This window comes from Scardinius erythrophthalmus (assembly GCF_964197995.2).
Source record: "Scardinius erythrophthalmus genome assembly, chromosome: 15".
Classification (NCBI taxonomy): domain Eukaryota; kingdom Metazoa; phylum Chordata; class Actinopteri; order Cypriniformes; family Leuciscidae; genus Scardinius; species Scardinius erythrophthalmus.
This window is the reverse complement of record NC_138235.1, coordinates 32323541-32346232: the sequence shown is the minus strand read 5'-3', so window position 1 is coordinate 32346232 and position 22692 is coordinate 32323541. Positions and strand designations below refer to the sequence as shown.

General features: G+C 39.1%; 2 protein-coding genes across 6 annotated transcripts; both read left to right on the top strand.

The window, feature by feature from the left end:
- The first annotated feature begins 1562 nt into the window (after nt 1-1562).
- Nucleotides 1563-16936, top strand: nr1d4a (nuclear receptor subfamily 1, group D, member 4a). The gene is made up of 8 exons (XM_081386155.1): nt 1563-2247; nt 8832-9131; nt 9284-9372; nt 9455-9599; nt 12760-13322; nt 14150-14335; nt 14638-14848; nt 15564-16936. Exons 1-8 carry the CDS (start codon nt 2235-2237, stop codon nt 15758-15760), a joined length of 1704 nt encoding a protein of 567 aa, XP_081242281.1. The 5' UTR covers nt 1563-2234; the 3' UTR covers nt 15761-16936.
- A 1054-nt stretch (nt 16937-17990) lies between these two features.
- On the top strand, nt 17991-20430 carry mfsd5 (major facilitator superfamily domain containing 5). 5 transcript variants are annotated; one of them, XM_081385963.1, is made up of 3 exons: nt 17991-18177; nt 18384-18458; nt 18546-20430. In XM_081385963.1, the coding sequence occupies exon 3, from the start codon at nt 18644-18646 to the stop codon at nt 20087-20089; it is 1446 nt and encodes a 481-aa protein (XP_081242089.1). In that variant the 5' UTR covers nt 17991-18177; nt 18384-18458; nt 18546-18643; the 3' UTR covers nt 20090-20430. The 5 variants fall into 5 exon arrangements, with proteins under 5 accessions (XP_081242089.1, XP_081242090.1, XP_081242087.1 ...); XM_081385964.1 differs by having other exon boundaries at nt 17999-18172; nt 18387-18458; nt 18546-20424; XM_081385961.1 differs by having other exon boundaries at nt 18009-18172.
- Nucleotides 20431-22692: the final 2262 nt, after the last annotated feature.

The following is a 22692-nucleotide window of genomic DNA, read 5'->3' as shown; positions in this document are numbered from 1 at the left end:
TTCTCAATGTCTAAATAAAGTCCTTGAAAGGAGGTTCATTAGCCTATATGTTGAGGTGCACTGCTGGTTTAACAGTCTCTCCTGTTGCCTACCACAAACTATCTCAGATACTTAGTAGCCTACACATTTATAGGCATATTTTGTATACGCGAGTGGTTTCACGATAAAGATGTAATATATTAAGAACTGAGGAAGAAATTGTAAGGGAAGTTTGTGAGTGATCTCTTGGTGTGGCCTAATGCTAAATTAAGATATGCAGCGGTAGGGCCTTAAGAGCCAATTCTTGCATTACAGCTACACCTAGCGGTCAACATAGGAAGTACAACGTAAAGCCAAAAAATCGAGTAGGGGGAGGCTGCAGACCTGCGTGTTTCGGTGGATTATCTTGGTATTTTTTTACTAGGCCTATAACCTAAAATTTCGTAGGGTACAAGTAGCACAGCACTAGTTTAGAAAATATTAAAGTGTTGGCTATAAGACTTATTTCTACAATTTGCAAGGCTATGTAAGGATAAAGTGATTGGTCGAGTTTATATTAACTTTAATTCTAAAAAGCCTAATTTGGCTTGCAAGACAACAGGCATTCCTGTTTTACCTTTTCAACTATTTACAAAATACAGGCTATATGATTTTATATGGCCATATATCATGTATTTTTTATGCCAAGTAAAATATATATAATTATATTTTGCCAAATATTTGTTCAGAAACTACCACAACAGCATTTAGGCTAAAAAGGTTTTGATTAGGTGTAAAAACCAATAGCTTCATACTACTCGTAAAAACAGCACTGCGTGTTCATTGACCACAAGAGGCCGCTGTTTTGCCTTTGTTTAAGTTCAAACTCGATATTGTTTACAAATCATTATCCTCAAAACTCTGTTTCTAATAAAATGAGCACAGTGCTTTCGTTAAAGCAAATCCAACTACTGTACTGTACAGGATAAAAATCATTATGTCTATGGAAAGTCCCCATAAATCACGAAAACACAACGCGCGCGCGCGCGCGTGTGTGGAGGGGGGGGGGGGAGATCGGAGCTAGTTGTCACAGGGGGAAGTTGCTACAAGAGAGCTAAGCTATAGCTCAGTAATTGTACACATTTGAGTCCAAAGTTTTTGTTAAATCTCTAGCAGGGGTGTGTGTGTTGTTTCAAAGCCCCTTAAATTGGAATATATTCTTTGAATTCTGTCCTAAAACTCCTATATCATCATATTTTTGCTGTAACTATTGGGTAAACAAGTGAGCAACAAATCCCACACTAGCATAGATTCAGGCAAGAATCAACTATACAATACAATTAGATTGTTGACTTGTTTAGATCACATAAGAGCATCGGTAAAACAATGCTGCTATTGTGTATCTTCTTACTTTTTTTATAGCCGACATGACTATATCATATTACTGTATCTTATATACAATTCAAGTGTTTTTTATGCACTTGTTAATGACATGACTCCATGCATCATTCACATGACAGAAGAGATTTTAAAAGAAGCGCGCGGGAGCAGTCACGCAAAGCCTCGCCTGCAGTACATGTGCGTGCCTCTCATGTCGCCTGATCTCACGCTGTGTTTTGCACACACAAAAAAAAAATGTGTGTCAGTAGGACAGCGCTTTCCGCGGCACATGCGGAGGGCACATGCAGCGTGGCTTTACCAGCACGTAGCGCGCTCGAATAAGCATATCCAGCTCAGCTCGCCGCTTACACTCCCGCCAATGAACATGCACGCTAGGATCAAGAGGAAAAGAGAAAGCTAGGAGATCATGGGCACGTGAGATAAATCCCCGTCAAAGAAAACAACAGAGGTTGACGGTTTCCCTGAATCCAGTCACATTTGCCAGTCACCTGAAAACGTGATTTATGTGGGTGTGGAAGGGTGTGTGTTTGGCTAGGGTTGGAAGTGAAGTTTGACAGTCCCACAGAGATGCTGATGGCAATGAGACATCACCACTAGGCATCCCTACTGCGTCCCTCACACTAGCTCAGGAACAGAGGAACACAGGGCAGGTATAGCAGCGCGCGGTATCTGCACACCTGTGACTGTATTTTCGAACGACTGTTTGGCTCCGCTACCAATGCTCTGTGCGAGAGATACTTTGGGCTGCTCACTGTATGCACTGGCATTTCGTGACTTTTTTACTTGCTTTCACCAGACTTTAACATACTGACACAATCAGACTTTCCTGAAGACAACATTTCTGAAGACAGAGGATCTTGAAAAGCATATCAAGGATGGATAGTCCTGGTAAGTAATACATTTCTTCTTCTTCTTGCTGATATAGTCTATTATTATATTATTATTTTAAATTGGAAAAATGATAATACAAATAACATTGGTTGTATTTATGTTGGTAATTGTGCTTAATGCCACAAAATAATGATAATAATATTAAATAATAATTTCATGAAAATAATTCAGTGCATGCTTTGCTCTGATAAGGGTTATTATTATAAGGTAACACTTTAGTTTTGGGTACAATTCTCACTATTAACTGGTTGCTTATTAGCATGCATATAACATTGGCTGTTTATTAGTACTTATAAAGCACATTTAATGTCTTATTCTGCATGATCATATTCTACATGCTTTAATCCTACACAATACCTAAACTTAACAACTACCCAACTAACTATTAATAAGCAGTAATTAGGAGTTTATTGAGGCAAAAGTCATAGTTAATAGTTAGTTAATAGTGAGAATTGGACCCTAATGTGAAGTGTGACCTATATTATTATTATTTATATATTATTGGTGGCAATGGTTTTTGCCGATAGCTTCTTAACAAATTGAGTTATATTCATCATTACTGTAAATATTCTGGCAATTCATGCAAATGCGTAACTCATAATTAAGCATATTTTCATGCTGTGTGATTGATTGGTCTGATTAAACTGTTTAGATGCACAATGCAGTTAAAAGAGAAGGTTTTATGTTCTTTCATATGAACTATACTTACAGTGTTGTGATAAATTACATGATCCACATGGTTTGCAATAGATGATCTAAGCATGTGTCATGAAGGTTTTGGCTTGCTTTGATGATTGCGCTTGGCATACTCATCAGTGCACCATAAAGACTACAAAGTGCATCTATATATAGCATCAGTCTACTGTGTGAATCACATAAATAATGGAGATAAACATTACCATACTTAGAGTAACTGCTGTAACTGCTGTCATGAACTCTGTGATTGCTTTCAGGGAATCTGCTTAATAACACGCGCATGTGCTGACAACTTCCTGCTGTAGCATTGAAAACAAACTCACGTGTAGATGGTCCAAGCTGGAGATAAGAGCTGTTAAACTTGGCTCTGGCTTATGAACACACTTCACCAGTGTAAAGAGTATGGCCATTAATCATATGAGATATTCAAAACAAACTGTTTATGCAAATGTAATATAAATAGAAAAGCAAAAAAAAGTCAAAAGACATCCTTCACAGTCTCAGCACTCAGCTGAGTGGTTGGTGGGCTCTTGAGGAACATTGGAACTAATGCAGTATTTCATAAAGTTTATAATAATTTAACTTTACTTGAGCGTGCACTATAGCCTTCATCCAAGCAGGTTAACTGGTTAAGCTGATTTGGGTAGTGGTTCATTACCGAGGTTAGCCAAGGGCTAATTACATGCTGGCTCAGTCAACCAAGTCCACTTCAATGTTAATTTACGGCTGGTTCATTTACAAAAGCTGCAGTCACGTTCCGGAACAGGTGATGGAAACATTGTCTCATGCCTGCATGGCGCACCCTCTCAACTCGTGTGCGTTTGACAGAAATCCCTGAAAACAAATATGAGGCACAATAACATGGTGCATAAAGTGATTAAAGACAGGGAAATAATAACATCCGAACACATGACCTTTGAGTGGTAGACAACAGGAAACAAGGAAACTCAGAAGTAAATAAAGGGTGAGTTGCCTACACATCAACTCATACATGTGACTTTGAGTTTAGATCCAACCCACGTGGATTTTTATTAGGGATGCAAAAATATTGCAATTTTGACTGATAGATACTGATAATTTCCCATTACCAATATCATGTTTGTTACCTATACTATATACAACCGTTTAAAAAAAAAGACTGTTCACACTCACATGCTGCAAGTGTACAGTACAGAATATTTGAAACTTGAAATATGAAAAAAATAAATATCTAGCCTATAAGCAGATTCAGTCTGATACTGGTAAAAAAAAAAAAGAAGGTCGGTATAGTATAGCATCTCCATTTACATGGAGGGAGCGGAGCAATTCTAATGTAGTCTATACAGTAACAGTGTTTTCAGGTATCCTAACGTAACACAAAAATAAACTACTTTCATTCAGGTCAAAAATATTGACCTGACCATCAAAAGTCATTAAGGGGTTTAAATCATCTAAAAAAAAATCGACATTCATCTTCAAAATGACTACTGGAGCATGTACACCATTTTATTCCCCAACTTTTGGGGGTATGGTTTGGTTCACTAACCTACTGACTTCAGATGCTTTAGAAAATCGCTTATGAAACCTCTGCTGAAAATGTGATGTGAGTGTGAATATTTTCATTATATGGCTAGCTTTATTTTCATTCTTCGTGAAAAGCAACAATTGGGCAATATTAGGCTACGTTTCTGGCGCTCTGGAAAATGTTCGTGATTAAATGCACATCACACATTCAGCCTCTGCTAGGCTACTCAGTTAACACCAGTTCATACAAGGTGAATTAGAGGTTCCAGATGCGATTTACGCCGGATAACGGACCATCCACCCCCCACCATTCGATATAGCCGCTTGCTCTATTTTATAGAGCTTTTGGGTTATGAGAGAGGAGCGAGGCGCGCGCGCTTCTTCCCACCGAACGCATCCCTCGCGCCTACAATCGTCCTCACGTGCATGCGCTCTCTCAGCCGCGTGCGGCGCGTGATTTCCACGCCCCCGCCATCACCGCTTCGTTCTTTCAGTGATTCTTTGTTTTGGAGCAGATTGTAAGATAGAAAGGGGGAGGTTGGTCAGTGGGTCAGCGATTTCATGCAGTCAGTGTAGCGCCTCATCACGTTTTCCCGCCTCATGCAACTTTCTTTGGAGCGGTTCGCATAAACAGCTTCATGACAGCATGAGAACATTCTGTATTGTACGAAATGCCCTACCCAAACGTACATTTTGAGAGCTGGGGTGCGTTTCCCGAAAGCATCGTTGGCCAACTATGGTCGCAAGTTCATCGCAATGTCCATTGAACTCTATTGGTAACGACGGAACTTGCGACCATAGTTGGCCAACGATGCTTTCGGGAAACGCACCCCAGTTTAGGATTTTATAGTTAGGCTTTTAAACATTTGTATCGCATAGGACCTCTTTTTGTCTTTGATTATCTATCTAAAATCTAACAGGTGCTATATTATCATATATTAATAGTGTGTGCAAAATGCTCAGCATTGTAGACAACAATGAAGCCTGAACAGATTATGAAAATATTAAACATAATGGAAAATATTTATTTTGTATCAAGTATATTGTGTGTCCTTTTTCTACCCTATAAGATATATTTTTTAAATTCAATAATATAACTGCATGATAAATATTGTTTCAAAGCTGCTTCTATACCGACCATGTGAGCAAGCTATAACTCAAAACTTCAACGCAAATACAAACTATAGGGTACTTAATATACATTGCAAGGAGATATGAACATTAAGAAATAAAATATATTTGTCACAAAAATGCAATATTCTTACTCAGTATATTTAGTAAATATTTACTGAAGTTTGAAAACTCTGCCTTAAATGGTTCATATTCATGTTCTTTTGACCCACTTTAGAATGACAGCTCTGTCTGTATTAACCCAATTAATAAATAATATTATAAGTTAGCATATCTCCTTCAATAGCAAACAAACTGCATGCTTCTACTCTAAACAAAAAGTGAAGAAGAAAAAAAAAGGTGTGAAAGCTTGTGCTTTTTCTTAATAATAATTTTACATATACAATTGGATTATGCACAATGTCTTGCATCTTCAACCGACACATACTGTATCCAGATATGTTAAGATGTTGTGCATCAAGTAAAATGCGGTCATGCAAGGTAGAGCATTTCAGCTATTTTCCTCGTGGGAGGGAGACCATGCCAGTGTTTGAGGCAAGGGAGGAGGGGATTATTGTCCCTGCAAAGTCCTCACGTTTCTACGCTTGTCTCAGCTCACTAGCAGATTAGTGTTTGCATGGGTTGCCTAAGCTCACAAAGAGCTGCCAGAGACCTGCTGATTCTTCAATTAATGCTGGTGTTTCACTGACCTCAATTTATACAGACTTGCAATGACGTGTGCATGGCTCCTCGTGTAGCTTTTAGAAACTGCTGCACTGTCCCTCTCATTACGAGCTGGTAATTATTATAAAGGGCAAGACAAAGAAAAGAAAATTATATCGCACATACCCATTTCAGATTAAAGTTTTAGATTGTTTTGCAATCATATGAAATAAGTGCAGCTGCGCCTCACTATTTGTTTAAGGGGCATGTTCTGTTATCCTTAATGTCAATGTCGCTTTAAACTCTGTGGCCTTGTGTGTGTCAGGTGTGAGTATTTCTGTGTATGTAGGTGGGGTTACAAAGCATGGGCGGGGCTGAGTAGCATTGCTCAGGTAGGGCTCACTATCACAAAGCTGTAAAATCCAGCGCTTTAGTATGTCAATAATAAGTCCCGGCGCTGCACGTGCCTGTGGAGGGATCACGAAAACACTTGAGCATAAATAAATACTGAGTGCAGCATGAGAAAACACATACAAAGGAGGAGCAGGGCATATTTGATGGTAGTTTGAACTTGTTTACTGCATAAGGGTTCCAAATTCTTTGTATACCATAAAACACAGTTTGAAAGATAGTAAAAGGAAAATTGCTTAAGGAAATATTTACCCTATTGCCATTTCTCATTGTACACAGTACTAAAGGCACAGTTCACCTAAAAAAAAAAACTTTTTGTTATCATTTACTTTCATCCTCGTGTTGCTCATGTTGAGATATTTATCAATCAGGAGGAACATACAATAAAAGTGGATAGGAACCATTAACGTGCATTGCACAGGGAAAAACTAAAAAATAGATACTCATATGCATTTGCAACAACATGAGGTTGAGTAAATGTTCAGAGAATTTTTGGGTCAACTATCCCATTAAATGCACTCTAGGTTTGTGTCAGTGTGAATCAATGTATTCTAGTGGTGTGTGCTAGAGCATTTAAGGCTAGAGGTTATTCAAAACTATATAAGAACTGATTTATAATTGAGTACTTTATTAATGATACCTCAAACCATGCGGAATGCTGAGAACATGTCTGCCATTAGTGATCTTATGTAATCATGGTGCCAGTGATTCCCGAAACATTTTGAACAGTGCAGCTCTAAATCACATTCTCTTGGCCCAGAGACCAACTGTGTCCTCGGGTTGTTTAAACAGTTAATCAGAAAGCCACAGTGCACATTCTAACAAAACGTGACTCCTCGTTGCCCCTGCTCTCTCAGGCAATGCATCTGTGTGGGAACTGTAACATCATCGCAAAGCTGACACGGCATCCTCCGGTGCGCGCCCCCTGTGAATGCTTGTTTTGATGCTCGCGACTCGCGATTGTTGTAGCGGTTTACACGAGACTGCGGATTTAGTTTGGGCAGGAACGGTGTCAGGAATCCATGTGAGGCGGCGGTCAGGTGTTGTGGAGTTTGGTTGGGGCACTGTGCCAGGGCTATTATTGGAGAGGAGAGGCGGGAGAGCTTGTGAACACGTGAGACCGTGTCTCAGCTCATCCTGCGCGCATGACCGGAGAGGATGTGAATGTGATAGGATGCAGAAAACCAGAGGGAGAAAACCTGAAACCTGCGGGGAAATGAAAATAAAACAAGGCAACGGTTTTATTTAAAATACCCATGCCTATTAAAACCAAAACAGACAACACATCCTGGGTTATTTCATCAAACGGGAACGTTGCACTATGTTGCTGTGCAGCCGTCACTATTTTTAGCGCGTGAGATCGTTCTGACTGAGGGAAGTGGGAACCTCACTCACTCCCAGACCAGTCAGTTAGATTATTAGCCTACATCTCCTCCTTCTGAAAGGTGCTGTAAGCGTTTTTTGTATGAAATATCTTTAATATAATGACCCTATTTACCTGACAGACAGATTAAACAGGCACTCAATAGTGTTGTCAGTATTTGAACCAGAGATTTTCAGTCAATCGGTTGAGTCGATTTACAAACGACTCGGACTGAATCAAATTGGATTTGATTTGCAAATTAGCCAATGCAACAACCTGAATTGGGACACATGAAAAAACAAGTTCAGTCATGAAACTCTAGGCATAGGCTCATAAGTCCTTAACCCAATCTGCTTCCAATTAAATAATGATCTATTGGGCACTGCTGATTGGTTCCCGCTGAACTGGTAGCCAATGAGCTTGCTGCTCAACATTCTAATTCTTGCCTATTGTTTGCTGTAGAAGTTTGCTGCAGGCTTTCAGAAACTCTTCACCTCCCCAGCTCCACCTGTATAGATCTGCTATGGGGGTGATTCATGAATGCTCGTACAGCAGCAGCATGTCTTTCTTGCTCATAGAAGCATGTCATAGAAGTCCCGTACTTGTTCTGCAGCAGCTGTGTAACAGATCTATTCCACTGAGACCAAACACATTAACATTATTACCATGCCAAACTCTCTGTGAGTTGTCATAACAGAACAATTAACCCTAACTTTTGATTAGGGATTTAATATGTTTAAAGCCAAGGTGTTTTAAAGAATCAGTTTAAATGAATTTATAATTTAAACGGCCATTTTTAATAAACTGGGCTTTATATACTTTTGTGTTTCTACAGGGAGTGTGATACTCTACGCTTGTACCAATGGCAGTGCCTGTCCAAGCCCAGGAAGCCCCTCTAGTGGCTATCAAACCCAGTCTCCATCTTCCCACTCCCAGCCCTCTTCACCAGAGGAGGTCACCTTCACTGAGATTGGGGCCCTCAAGCAGCAAGGAAGTATTGGATCGCCAGCTTCTCCAAAACGGGTCTTTCAGTTCCCTGAAATCTACAATAACTCCACGGCAGGATCAAACCCGCACAGCTACTCCCACCCAGTCGCCGGTAAAAGGCCTTGTGGATTCACTGGCACGTTTACCAGTAAGTGTTTTCCCTTTTTAAAACCCGCAACACACTCAGTCAGCATCTTCTTTCACAAAAAAATAATGAGTCCCTATTATTTAGGACACCTTCTTTGTGTTCTTTTACATCCTGACCTCATTCTCTACATGGTTCTATTTTTATCTGAGCAGAAACAGGAGGCATGGTGCTCCTTTGTAAAGTATGTGGAGATATTGCATCAGGGTTCCACTATGGTGTCCATGCATGCGAAGGCTGCAAGGTAAGACATAATGAGCCTCTGATAAAATAAGTCTTTTCTAGCATTGTGGTTTATTCTAATGTTTGTCTTTCATTCTTTGCAGGGCTTTTTCCGCCGTAGCATTCAGCAGAACATAAACTACAAGATGTGCGTGAAGAACGAGAACTGCCTGATAATGCGCATGAACCGCAACCGCTGCCAACACTGCCGCTTCAAAAAATGCCTGTCTGTTGGCATGTCCCGCGACGGTAAGAATTTTAGGAGGTTATCAGGTCACTGACATACAGTATGACAAATAGCAGAAAGTCGTACTTTCATCTTATTCTTCAGCCCAGCACCACACCCCCCCCTTCAACCTACTTTCCTTTTTTAGACTTGCACCATTGGTAACTTTCAAGAGAGCAAGTTTCTTTTAGTTTGGCTGTGCACTCGTTTCCATCTCTAGCTTTGCCCTTTGTGGTCCCTCCTTTTTCTCGCTTCCTTCTCTTCATCGGTTTACCCTTCCCCCTCACACGTTCCCTAAGCTCTGCCTCCCAATCCCTCCTAGAGACAATGATTTATGAGGGATGGAGTCACGCAGTCCCTGAAGCTATCTGTCATCTGGAAAACTGCAGCAAATACAGGAATTATTTTGAGAAATTGGAACACGGGCGACTTGATTACCTCGCTCATGCCCTTATAACATCCTCAGCAATTAATGTTGTTCTGCAGCAAAAATTAAGCAAGGGATGCAGAAAAAGCCACACATCTGAACTCTTCTGAAGAATAATGCCTCATCCATTTGCCTTCGGCTGTAGTTTAACTTTAAAAACACTGGAATGAAAAATAAATATGATGAACATTTTAGGAAATATTATACTAGTACATTGTGACCTATTTAAGATGGGTTTGACTTCTGTCAGGTTCTCGGTGGCATTTCATGCAGTGTTTACCAGCGGATGTGCGTGACAGTGTAGGGTTGCCCGTTAACAAGGATTGCAATGGATGTTGTTCTAAGAGGGCACCAACAGAAATGAGTCCATTGGGTGCAAAGTGAGGGAGGTAAACAGTCATTTTTACCATGGTTCCTGAAAGTGCTAGAGCCCACAACCTAGAAACCTGTTTCTCTTACGGGTTCTCATGCATAAACAGGAAAACCTCATTTAACTGCCTCAAATGCCACAATAAAGCAGACGCCCTGATTTCACTTCACTTCACTTCAGTCAGTTGTTTAATTTTGGTTGTGTTATACAAACAGATGTTTGGTTTGACACGATGGGCTAGCATGGTTTCACTTCCGCTTTGATCTTGCCTTTGCGCAGTAATCAGTGCAGCTATATGTGTCACACATTGTTTTGCACAGGATGAACCTTTGTAGTTTTGATATCAGATTCATACCAACATTTTAAACCGAATTCTGGTTCATCAAGTTCAAGTAAAATTCAGATTTGGTGTGTTGGAATTTGAATTGGCCACACCCCACAGGAAGCTGAGTTGGAATTTTAATTGGAATGACAGGAATAGGAATTTACTGAATTGCAACTGAAAGAGATTCAACAGAGGCAATGCATTCTGGGAAATGAAGTGTTACTATAAACTAACTTTAAAGTAAGGCTTTGTCAAATCAACATTCAAAGTTTTAACTTTGCTCTTCTAGTTAAAATTAGTCATTTTAATTTGTTTGAATTTCAATTCATTGGATTTCTACTTCCTTGCATTCAGATTTGAAGTGCACATTTCTGTATCCTGTTTGCCACCCGAATTCTGATTGAGCTGAAATTCAGGAATTAAATAGCAATTTAACAGGCATTTTTAAAGGGATAGTTCACCCAAAAAATGAAAATTATGTCATCATTTACTCTCCCTAAAGTTGTTCCAAACCTGTATGACTTTCTTTCTTCTGCTAAACACAAAAGAAGATATTTTAAAGAAGGTTGGTAATTAAACAGTTGCTGGTCCCCATTGACATCCATAGTATTTTTTTTTTCCTACTATGGAAGTCAATGGGGTCCATCAGTTGTTTGGTTACCGACTTTCTTCAAAATATCTTCTTTTGTGTTCAGCAGAAGAAAGAAAGTCATACAGGTTTGGAACAACTTGAGGGAGAGTAAATGATGACAGAATTTTGATTTTTGGGTGAACTATGCCTTTAATTCAGTTCTGAATGGTGTATTTAACCATATCTATCAAGCTGAAGGGTAACACACACAACCAATGCATGTTTGTTGCAGAAATCTAAAAAGATGTTTCCCCCCATTCTTGGCTCATTTTCTCATTTACAGGTGTTGTGAGACTTATGTGATATATTGAGCATCCTTCTCACATCTGGAAAAACCAGTATATACCACAAACCCTTACGTCTACTGTCACCTCAATCTGCCAAATGACGTCTTCTCTTCTCTTCTCTTCTCTTCTCTTCTCTTCTCTTCTCTTCTCTTCTCTTCTCTTCTCTTCTCTTCTCTTCTCTTCTCTTCTCTTCTCTTCTCTTCTCTTCTCTTCTCTTCTCTTCTCTTCTCTTCTCTTCTCTTCATCACAATCATTAGTTTCTCTCCCAATTACCGTGGCATTGACATCAAGTTCTGCCTGACCCACTGCCCTACTTACGGCTTCAGAGAGGAGTGAGAGTAGCATAGGGATGAAGATAGGGAGGGGAGGTAGTGACGGAGGGAGAGATGAAGAGTGGGGGGAGTTAACACATTGTTGCAATGGTGCTATTTTTAGACTCAACAGCTGACAGATTCTCTTAGCGGAGGGGTGGTAAGGGAGAAATAAGTGAGGGGATTTTAAAAGATGCGAAAGCATAGAAAACAACACTGACACATTTAATGTTCCTCCATATTTGACACCACAATGACCAAAAATTCAGCATACCGTTGTCAGTACTGGATAGCGCGTTGTCTCTTTCACTGTGGCTGTGCAATTCAAAAACTTCCAAAGCAATTTTCAGACAATATTTCATTTATTTTTTTCACACTAGGTTATTTCTGATAGCAACATGCACTTTATTATAAAAGAAATGGGTCATGGACATTTTGATTACTGATCATCGGGATCTCTTAATGGCCTGGTTTATCAGTCATTTGCATCGTAAATGCAGTAGTTTCACATTTTTTATTTTTAACATCGCGTATGACTACTCGATTTCAGATGAATTGTCTTTAATACATCCCAGATATTTATATTGTCTTAAAAATAAAGACCCACAAATGAAAATTCTGTCATTACTTACTCAACCTGACTGTCTTTCGACTGTTAATTATGAAAGAAGATCTTTAAATTGCATTATTCAGAGGGGAAAAAAAGTTAAAGCATTATACTAAAACATTTTCTTTGAAATAACATGCACAGATGAACCAGGCACAATAATGGCAAATTAATTTATAAAGACTTCATGTCTTTAAACCTACTGTTTCTCTCTCTGACCCCTAGCTGTGCGTTTCGGCCGCATCCCCAAACGAGAGAAGCAGCGGCTTTTGGATGAGATGCAGAGCTACATGAACAGCCTCAACGAATCGTCCACGATGGGCATGGAAACCTCCCCACCACTTGAACCTCCTCCCAGCAACAGCGAGAACCAATCCAAAGAGGCTATTGGTGCCTTATCCCGAGCCTACCAGAACATCTTCACAAACACGCAGGACCACCTAAACAAGCGTGCGGGCAACAGCGGAACGAACACCTTTCAAAACAACCCTTCTCAGGACAGCAACTATCCTCAAGCAAACCCTCTCGCAGGGTACCACGCAACTACCCATGAAAGCTTCCCGGCACCGCCTAGCTGCCCGGTTGCTTCCAGCGACAGCAAATGCCCGGTCTCATTGGTGGACAACAGTCGGTACAGCTACGAGCCTTCATTCAGCCAAAATCACTCCCAGTCAAGAGTTAGCCTGCCCTCACAACCCACTCACGCCGAATACAACAGCTACGTGGCCGGCAAGTCCCAAAGCCAGGCCTCGTGTCCGTTTAAGTTGGCTGCTGGCTCCAAAGTGCTGGTGAGGAATGTTTTACAGTACTTGGTAGATTACTTACAAAATGTAGCCCATTACTGAATTCAGATTAGAAAATTGTAGTTAATAATGTAATCTATTACATTACACATTTTAGGTAATATAATTTGACTACTTTTATATTACTTTTGTTTAATACGTTTAGCTTAGTTTAATCTTGTACCATATTGATATAAAAATACAAAGAGGATTCATATTTATGCCATTCTTTGTTATCAACAACATAAAGTGCATTAAACGTTACATTATGTCAGGGTTTCCTGAACTGGGGTTTGTGAAGGAACTAAACTGGATTCATAAATTGATGGAAAGCTAATAATTAATTAAAGGGATAGTTCACCCAAAATTTTAAATTCTGTCATCATTTACTCACCCTCAAGTTGTTCCAACCCCCCAAAAAATATTTTTTGAAAACACACACACACACACACACACACACACACACACACACACACACACACACACACACACACACACACACACACACACACACACACACACACACACACACACACACACACACACACACACACACAAAAAAAGATTAAATATTGACTAGTGACTGGTCTGTGTGTGCAATTCCACAAAACATTTCGAACATAGATAAGCAATCATATTTTTTTGAATAGAAAATTAAATGGATAAAAAGAAGAATTGGGGAGAATCAATGAATTATGAATAATTTACTGCCATTTTCTGAATATTCAGTAATCATGTAAGCATTCATTATTGCAGAAATAGTATGTTTAAGTATAATTTAAGATCAAAATACAACAATAGACCAATAAATGTCTCTGCTGCCTCTCTCATAGGCCTGTCCACTGAACGCATGCCCCGTGTCAGCACCTGACGTCTCCAGTCAGCAGGTGTGGGAGTCTTTCTCACAGTGCTTCACGCCGGCTGTACGTGAAGTGGTCGAATTCGCAAAGGGCATTCCAGGCTTCCAGGAGCTCTGCCAGCATGATCAAGTCATGTTGCTCAAAGCAGGCACTTTCCAGGTACTGATTACATAACCCCTTTAATTCCCCTGACCTTATAGATCCCTTTTATTGCTATTAAAGAAACACTACCCAAACAGATTTCCCAATTCGTCCTAATTCAAACTCATGCCATTGGTTGAGCCAAAGGTTGGCCTGTCGAATCACTCAAAACAAACACAGCAATGTGTAGATAGTGGAGCAGTGTTAAGCCACTTAGGGACATCAACCTAAACGCTAACTTGTTGTCTTTTTTGAGAGTGAAAAATACAATCATCTGGGTCAATCTTTTCACTTCCATCTTATTTTGTTGCCTTTTACAGGTTCTAATGGTGAGGTTTTGCTCACTTTTCAACCATAAGGAACGATCACTGACTTTCCTGAATGGGCAAACGTACCCGCTGGGCACCCTTAGGGGTCTGGGTATGGGCTCCTTGCTGGAGGCCATGTTTGAGTTCAGTTCCAAGCTGAGCTGTCTGGGCCTGGAGTCAGATGAGTTGGCACTCTTCATGGCTGTGGTGCTGGTTTCTGCAGGTAAGAGCAACACTGGAATCAGAGTCATTAGTTAATTAGTGCTATTTACTATGGCATGAATCACAGGATATGCTTTCAGGGGGAAAGACAGTATATAATTAATGCTCATGCTTAGTGTTAGCGATTTGAACTGATTATTTATAATAGCGATGCATATTAAATGCAATATTAAGATTATTATTATTATTAATGTTCCAGCCTATAACCCAAAAATGTCAGAAAAATAGCCAAAGTTAATATTTTAAAATAACACTGTTATAACACATTTTTCATGTAGTTCCAAACCGATATAAATTTCTTTCTTCAACAGAACACAAAAGAAAATATTTTGGAGAATTTGTCAACAGTTTTTATCTATAAAAAAAAGTCAATGGGGTCCAAAACAACAGTGAATCCCAACAGACAAAAAATGAAATAAAAATTAAAAAACATTAAAAAAAAAAAAAAAAAAAAATCCCAATCAACCAAATATATGCATATACCGTATAATTAAATATACAATATTGAATACCGATAAATTAAAAAATCTTATTTATAGGTAACAGATATTGTGACTATATATATATATAAATATATATATATATATATATATATATATATATATATACTGTATATACACAAAATATATTTATAATCTTTTATAATTTATTTGAAATATTTATTTATAATTTTTCTGTTGGCTTTTGATAATAAATGGTTTTTCTTTTATGCACAGATTGCTCTGGCATTTTGGATTTTGTGGCTGTCGAACAGTTACAGGAAGGACTCCTCCGAGCGCTGCGCACCTTAGTCAACCGTCGCCGTCCTGACGACAACTCCCTCTTTCCCAAACTGCTCCTGCGTCTTCCAGACCTGCGCACCCTCAACAACCTTCACTCCGACAAGCTGCTGGCCTTCCGTATCGATCCCTGAGCTATCAGTCGCTGCAGCTGGAACTCAACCAAAGGCCACGACTGGCCAATCAGAGAACGCCTTTCCTGGTTAAGAGAAAAGACTGCTCATTTTAGGGGGAGACGTTGAGCGTGTTCCCATAGGAACCATTGGTTATGATGCTTGTTAATGAGGAACACAATGAACAGATGGTTCTCAGCAAGCTCTAAACAAGACTATATCTTCATTTAAGCTTTCACGGATCATTTTCATACATGCATTGCCCTTCTGTTCAGCTCGCCTGGAGAACAATGTTGATTATATTTATCCGAGGGGAAGTTTTGCCAGTCATATCATCATAAATAAGCTTACCACAGAACTTTTGAAGACCAAAAAAACGGGTCATTCCTCTTTACTGCCTGCAAAGTGAAATACACAGTCTTTAGTCAAGTAGACCATGTATACAGTAGAAAGGTAATTTTAGGGACCATTTAAAGCCAATTGTGTCAGTGTATGTGCCTGTGTGTTTGAGAAAGGGACAGAAATACCATGTACATAAGCCATAGATATCACTTATACAGTTACATCACAGTAAAACTTTAGTTTGAGACAATAAAGTATACATTTAATTACAGGAGATTTACTGTATCTGCTACAACCATTTAAGTTATTTAAAAAATAAAAGAAACTTTAACTTTTGAGATTAGATAAAACTCATAATTGTTTGTTTGCTTTTTTATTATCATCATCAAGCTGAATACAGTATGTCAAAGTATATTTCCACACATTCTCCTTTAAGAATATATCTAAATCTAAGGATACAAAACCAGCATTCTCTCCTATGCATGTTATATTTTGTTGTTTTCTTACTGAAAATCCTGCACAGTTACACTGATTGAACTGCCTGTTCAGAGAATGAGGGATTCGCAGTCGTGTGTTTGAATGAGACGGGTTGTCTGGTGCCTTGTAAGCAATGGACTGTTTATCTGTGTGTTGTGAGAACGAGCCCCTGAACTTCTGGCACCAGCACAGTATCTGTACAGCATTTACTGAGATCACAAAGCATGTCAAGAAGGCATTTTGGACTGCCATGTGGTTGATTTGATCAGTTAAGTTGATTTTTATTATGGCTGACAAAGTTGTGTTATTCAATGGAAATGTATATTTTGTAAATTGTTTTCTTCTGTAGAACCAATATAAATACAAGATTATCTATTCTGATGTTGTCTGTTTTGTTTTTTAAAGCTATACACACAATACCTGAGATTTTTTTTTTTTTTTATACAGTAAAACAGTAAAACCAGTCATTCTTTGGTGCAAAATGGTTATTATTGTTGAAAATAGTTTTTGCTGCTTACATTTTTTTTTTTTGGAAACCATTATACAATTTTTTTTCTCTCCAATAAACACCATTAATTAAAAAAATATTAATGTTTTGTAACATTATAAATGTCTTTAATGTCACTTTTTAATGCATCCCAAAATCTTACTTGCCTCAAACAATAATAAGAAATGTTTCTTGAAGAATGATTTCTGAAGGATCATGTGACACTGAAGAGTGGAATAATGATGCTGAAAATTCAGCTTTGCATCACAGAAATAAATGTATTTAAAAATATATTAAAATAGAAAACAGTTATTTTAAATTTCAATAATATACTATATTTTTGAAATATTTTTGATCAAATAAATGCAGCCTCGGTGAGCTTTGCCTGCTGTAACATATTGCAGCATCAATGCATGCTTTATTCTTTCTAAAGATAAATAAGTAGACAAACCATTAATGGTTGTCATGTTTTTCCTCAGTACACTTTTAGCTTTTTAGAGTGATGCAGAAATAATTTTAACTGGCCTGAAACTGTCAGTTACATTTTGGTTGTCAAATTTAGTTAATCCACTTTAATTCAGGACACTGGAAAATCATAGGCTATTTAGTCTCTATTTCTAAAAGAATCAGTTAAAACACATGCATGTAGCCAGATTATTTATTTATTTTTATTCTTATGCTTTAATAAACTTCTTTGTAGAAGCTATCATATTTTAGTGGTATTGTATTGTATTGTCTTCTTTAGTTAATCTGAGAGCCATTAGAGATATCATCCATGAAATTATTCAAGACATTGCTTTACATAGTAAACAGTGTTATAGTGACATCGTGTGGCCACCCGCAGTAGCGACCGGTTCTAACTTCTGCTTTGTAACCAATCAGAGAGCCCTACTGGGTTGAACGCCGTAATACGTCATTAATATTTATAAGCTACGCAAATACGTCATTCGTGTGTTTTGCGTTATTACGTTTGAGTAACCCGGAAACACACACGGATATTGTAGAGTAGAAAGGCAAATATTGCAGACATTTATGCTGTAAAATCATCTGAAATCATGGCATAGAAAAGGTATTTTATCTCCCAAAATCAGCGAAGACCTTGCAAACTCTTTTGGACAATGTTAAGAGTAAGGTATTTAAGGCTTTTAACCAAACATTTATGGATGTTTCAAGCTTAAGTCAAGTTGAATTTCTCTCTCTCTCTCTCTCTCTCTCTCTCTCTCTCTCTCTCTCTCTCTCTCTCTCTCTCTCTCTCTAGATAGATAGATAGATAGATAGATAGATAGATAGATAGATAGATAGATAATGTATTGATAGTAACCATGTGGCTCATTTCAGAAGTCAAGCTGACAGTCTGACATGATGATTTCTCCATTGGGTTCATCCAGAACATGATGAAGAATGTCATTTTTGGTAAGGATTATTTTGGTACTAAACCATTGTTATTAACATTTATAGTCAATATAATGCACTTCTTGCATCATTTTTCTCTTTCCTCAGATGAACTATAGATTTCACTGGACCAAGAGCTGCAGGAGGATGATGATGATCTAGGATTATTTAGGATTTCTCCAGTCACCTGAAAACTTTTGTCCATCATGTTTGTGACAGCATACCTGGCATTTATAGTTTTGGCCGGACTGTGCGTGGCTTTAGAGATTGCAGCCCGTCGTCTCACCTCATTCCAGGCCACACAGACGGCTGTCGCCAATCCGGCATTCCAGCGTTTTCAGAAGCTCTTTCTGAAGGCGTATCTCCTGGCCCTCTGGGCCGACTGGCTGCAGGGACCTTACCTTTATAAACTGTATCGACATTACAACTTCCTGGAGTCTCAGATCGCCATCCTATATGTATTCGGTCTGGCTTCTTGCGTGCTATTTGCCCCAGTGGCCGGCTGGCTACCCCAGTTTCTTGGGCGAAGACAGACGTGTCTCCTCTTCTGCCTGACCTACTCTATCTGCTGCTTTACCAAGCTGTCACAAGACTATTTTGTGCTCATACTAGGACGTGTTCTAGGAGGCCTGTCCACCTCTCTGCTAACCACCACTTTTGAGGCCTGGTATGTGCACGGTCACGTTGACGTCCATGATTTTCCCAAAGAATGGATTCCTGTTACCTTCGGTAAAGTCGCAAATTGGAATCACGGACTGGCAGTTGGCGCCGGGCTGGTGGCGAATTTGTTTGCCGAATGGCTCGGGCTGGGGCCGGTCGCGCCGTTTCTTTTGGCGATCCCAAGCCTTGCCGCCTGTGCCTGGTTTGTGCTGTCCGAATGGGGTCAGGAGGACAGACAGGAGGGCGCTCACGGAGACAAGAACGCCCCCCTTCTCAACCCTCTAAACGCCCCCAAGTTGCAAATGTCAACGCGGGCCCGTTTCTGGCGTGGCTGTGTGGACGGCCTGCGCTGCTTGCTGTCTGACCGCCGCGTTATGCTTTTGGGTGGCGTTCAGGCACTTTTTGAAAGCGTTCTCTATATATTTGTTTTTCTTTGGACTCCTGTACTGGACCCGCACGGCCCGCCGCTAGGAATCATTTTCTCCAGTCTGATGGCGGCCAGCTTGGCCGGCTCCACGCTTTTCCGACTGGCCACGTCGGCCCCGTATCGACTCCAACCCGGTCACCTGCTCTGCTTAGCCGTTCTACTCGCTTTCTTCTCCTTCTTCATGCTGACGTTCTCCACTGTGCCCGGCCAGCCCCGGCCGAGGGAATCTCTTCTCGCCTTCCTTCTGCTGGAACTGGCCTGCGGGCTTTATTTCCCGGCGGTGAGTTTTCTCCAGGGCCGTGTGGTTCCCATGGAACGCAGAGCTGCCGTGCTGGCTTGGTTTCGTTTGCCTCTTCACCTCCTGGCTTGCCTGGGGCTGCTGGCTCTTCACGGGGAGGTGTCGGGGGCCGGCGCGGGTGAGGCTGGCAGTGGCACCAGACACATGTTTGCAGGCTGTGCGGGGATGATGCTGGCCGCTCTGCTTGCTGTCGTCAGCCTTTTCACTGTGGGCAGGAATGATGCAGACCTCAGACTAGAGGGGACCAAATTAGAGGGAGAAATCTGAGTTGTAGAAAGACAGACACTGGATTTCAATATAAGGACTGGGGTTATTTTTTTGTATGCTTTGTTTTTTTTATGAATGTTGTCTTAGTTAAACAAATGTATTTATGGGTAAAACTAATCAGAAAGAACATGGCTTTATTTTTTCTTCTTCTAACTGCAATGTCAATACCAATAAACACCTTCAAATCTGATTATGTTTGTACTTAAAAAAAAAAAAAAAAAGCAATCCATCCAGAAAAGCAATACCAGATATGTTTGGGTATTTTACACTTCATTTGAATGTTGAATATGATCAGCAAATCAATCAAAAGTTATTTTGCAATAAAGACTCATTTTAAATTTACATTGCAATTATGCAGATTATTGTAAGCGATTTACATTGCATTAATGCATTCAAGGTAACGGTATAATTTTTTTTAGCAATTCATGCATTGGCATTGATAACGCTATGCTCTACACTATGTAGAGTCCAATGCATTTCTTATAAAAAAAAAATAATAGGCATTTGTTTCATTTATTGAACAGCTGTTTTTGTACTAAATTAGATACTTTCTATATCTAGCTTGTGCTGCACACAGACATACGAAAAGGTTAAGGTAAGCATTTTCATTTATTGAAATCGATGGCAACTGAACAAATTAAGGCTCATGAACAAACATCTTAGAAAGCACTGTAAATAAATGCATATTTTAAAAATATAAAAATAAAAATTACAAAATAAAATAATTTATTGTGAAGTCTAATGACCACAGATATCAATATATTTTTCATGTATTAATTTAACTTCCAGTCATTCCGTTTTAGCGTAGGGATCACCACTTATCTCAGTTTATATCCAACATTCCATTATAAGTGTATTTCTGTGTGAGATTCGAGGTGATGAGATATTAATCTCAGACGTTCTGTACAGTTATAGTATTGAAAATAACTAACAGCAGTACATAAAATGAAATAATAGAGTATTAATACATCTGCACAGTTGTATATGGCTTGTGTGTAAGGTGATATAGAACTTCATATAATATTCAGTTATATTCTTGAGTTTGCTGGCAAACATTTAATGGTCTCACAGTTTTTTGGCAAGTCAAATTAAGATGACTTAAGAAGAATGTACACAAACTCCTATTTTCTGAACATTACTGAAAACTTACAAAGAAAGAAAAAAACTGTCATTGTCTTTGGCTATAAACCCATTGCATCAAACAGTTGCATGCTTAAAAATGGATATGCAAGTTTAAATGGCCGGTAGATTTTTATTATAAGTCTAGTTTTGTAACTGAATATAATGGTGTGTTTGTTTTCACACCAAATGTCCCAGTATCTTTTACACTCAGAACTGGCACTTCACATTCACATTTCTACACCACCAACATTTCAAGAAAGAAACTTTACTCATTCTGTGGTTTAGTAGACTTTTGAGAAATTGTGCTAGTGATAACAAAAACTCAAATTAAAAAAATTACATAGGAAAGAAAATGCTTAGATTGGCAGTCTTGTATGAGGAAAACATTCTCTTTAGTGTTTTCTGTTTTTGCATTCTTGGTAAGATGTGTAATATTCGGAAGATTTAGGCCTGTGAAATGATTGCTAGGACTGAAAATTGCGCAGCGTTGGATTCTGCTAATGAACAGTTTTTCACACGTAAATGTGCACTAAAAAGTGAATGAATGCTGAAAAGTTTTGCAGAATAGTCTCATCATTTTGAGTCTTTTAAGTGCAAAGTGTTTGGAAACCCATCAATGGCTGATAATACAAAAAAAAGATGCTTAATTAAGAATTAAGGGTACTTTAAAGGTGCAGTAAGCTATTTCTGGAAAACGCTGTTGCCAATCAGCAGTAGGGGGCGTATACACTCATGATGGGGGAGGAAAGAGAGAGAGCCAGAGGGAGATTTGAAGAAAGACTGCAGAAAGAGTAGGGCTGGGTATCATCCAAAAATTTTTTTTGATATCGCTACCAATACCGATACCTTGACTTCGATACCAGTTCCTGAATGATACTTTTTTCGATACCACTTTTATGAAATCAGTTTTAACAAGATTACATTACATGACCTAATAAAACTTTTTACAGACTCAAAGACTCATATAGGCCACCGGGGGATGAAGTATATGCATCGCGCTCAAGCGCACGCATAAAGCTTGCCGCAAAAAAACAGGCAAAAGTAGCCTAATGATGTATGAATGAAGGGAGGGGTCTGTTTGTTCGGGTTGATATAAAATATCAACAATGTTTGGTAGGGGCTAGGTATCAATATCTCAATTTGATTCGATTCTCGATTCGATTCACTGAATTCAATGATTCATTTTCACTGACCCCACCACTAAGAAAGTAATAAATAAATAAAATAGTTATTGTTTTTGACCATGTATCATTTCTAGATAAGTCTGTGTAAATTGGACCGTTTAAGCGCAGGGAGAACTCATTTTTTTCACACTGTCTGAGACGTGCAGCTGTGTTCGCTACGGGTGTGTGCGCACACAAAACTTCTCACACAGCGTGCGTGAGTTCTCTTTTGCTTAAATGCTTAAATTGGCAAAGCTTGAAAACGTGCAAATCATAAACTTTCGAGACTATGCAGCACTGGCCTGATCGGGACACTGA

Bases quoted from the DNA above. Each gene is read 5' to 3' on its own strand.
- nr1d4a (XM_081386155.1), top strand. The intron at 9,132-9,283 runs GTAAGTGTTTTC...TTATCTGAGCAG, and splicing joins ATTCACTGGCACGTTTACCA to AAACAGGAGGCATGGTGCTC. The intron at 9,600-12,759 runs GTAAGAATTTTA...TCTGACCCCTAG, and splicing joins TGTTGGCATGTCCCGCGACG to CTGTGCGTTTCGGCCGCATC.
- mfsd5 (XM_081385963.1), top strand. From the start codon at position 18,644: ATGTTTGTGACAGCATACCTGGCATTTATAGTTTTGGCCGGACTGTGC.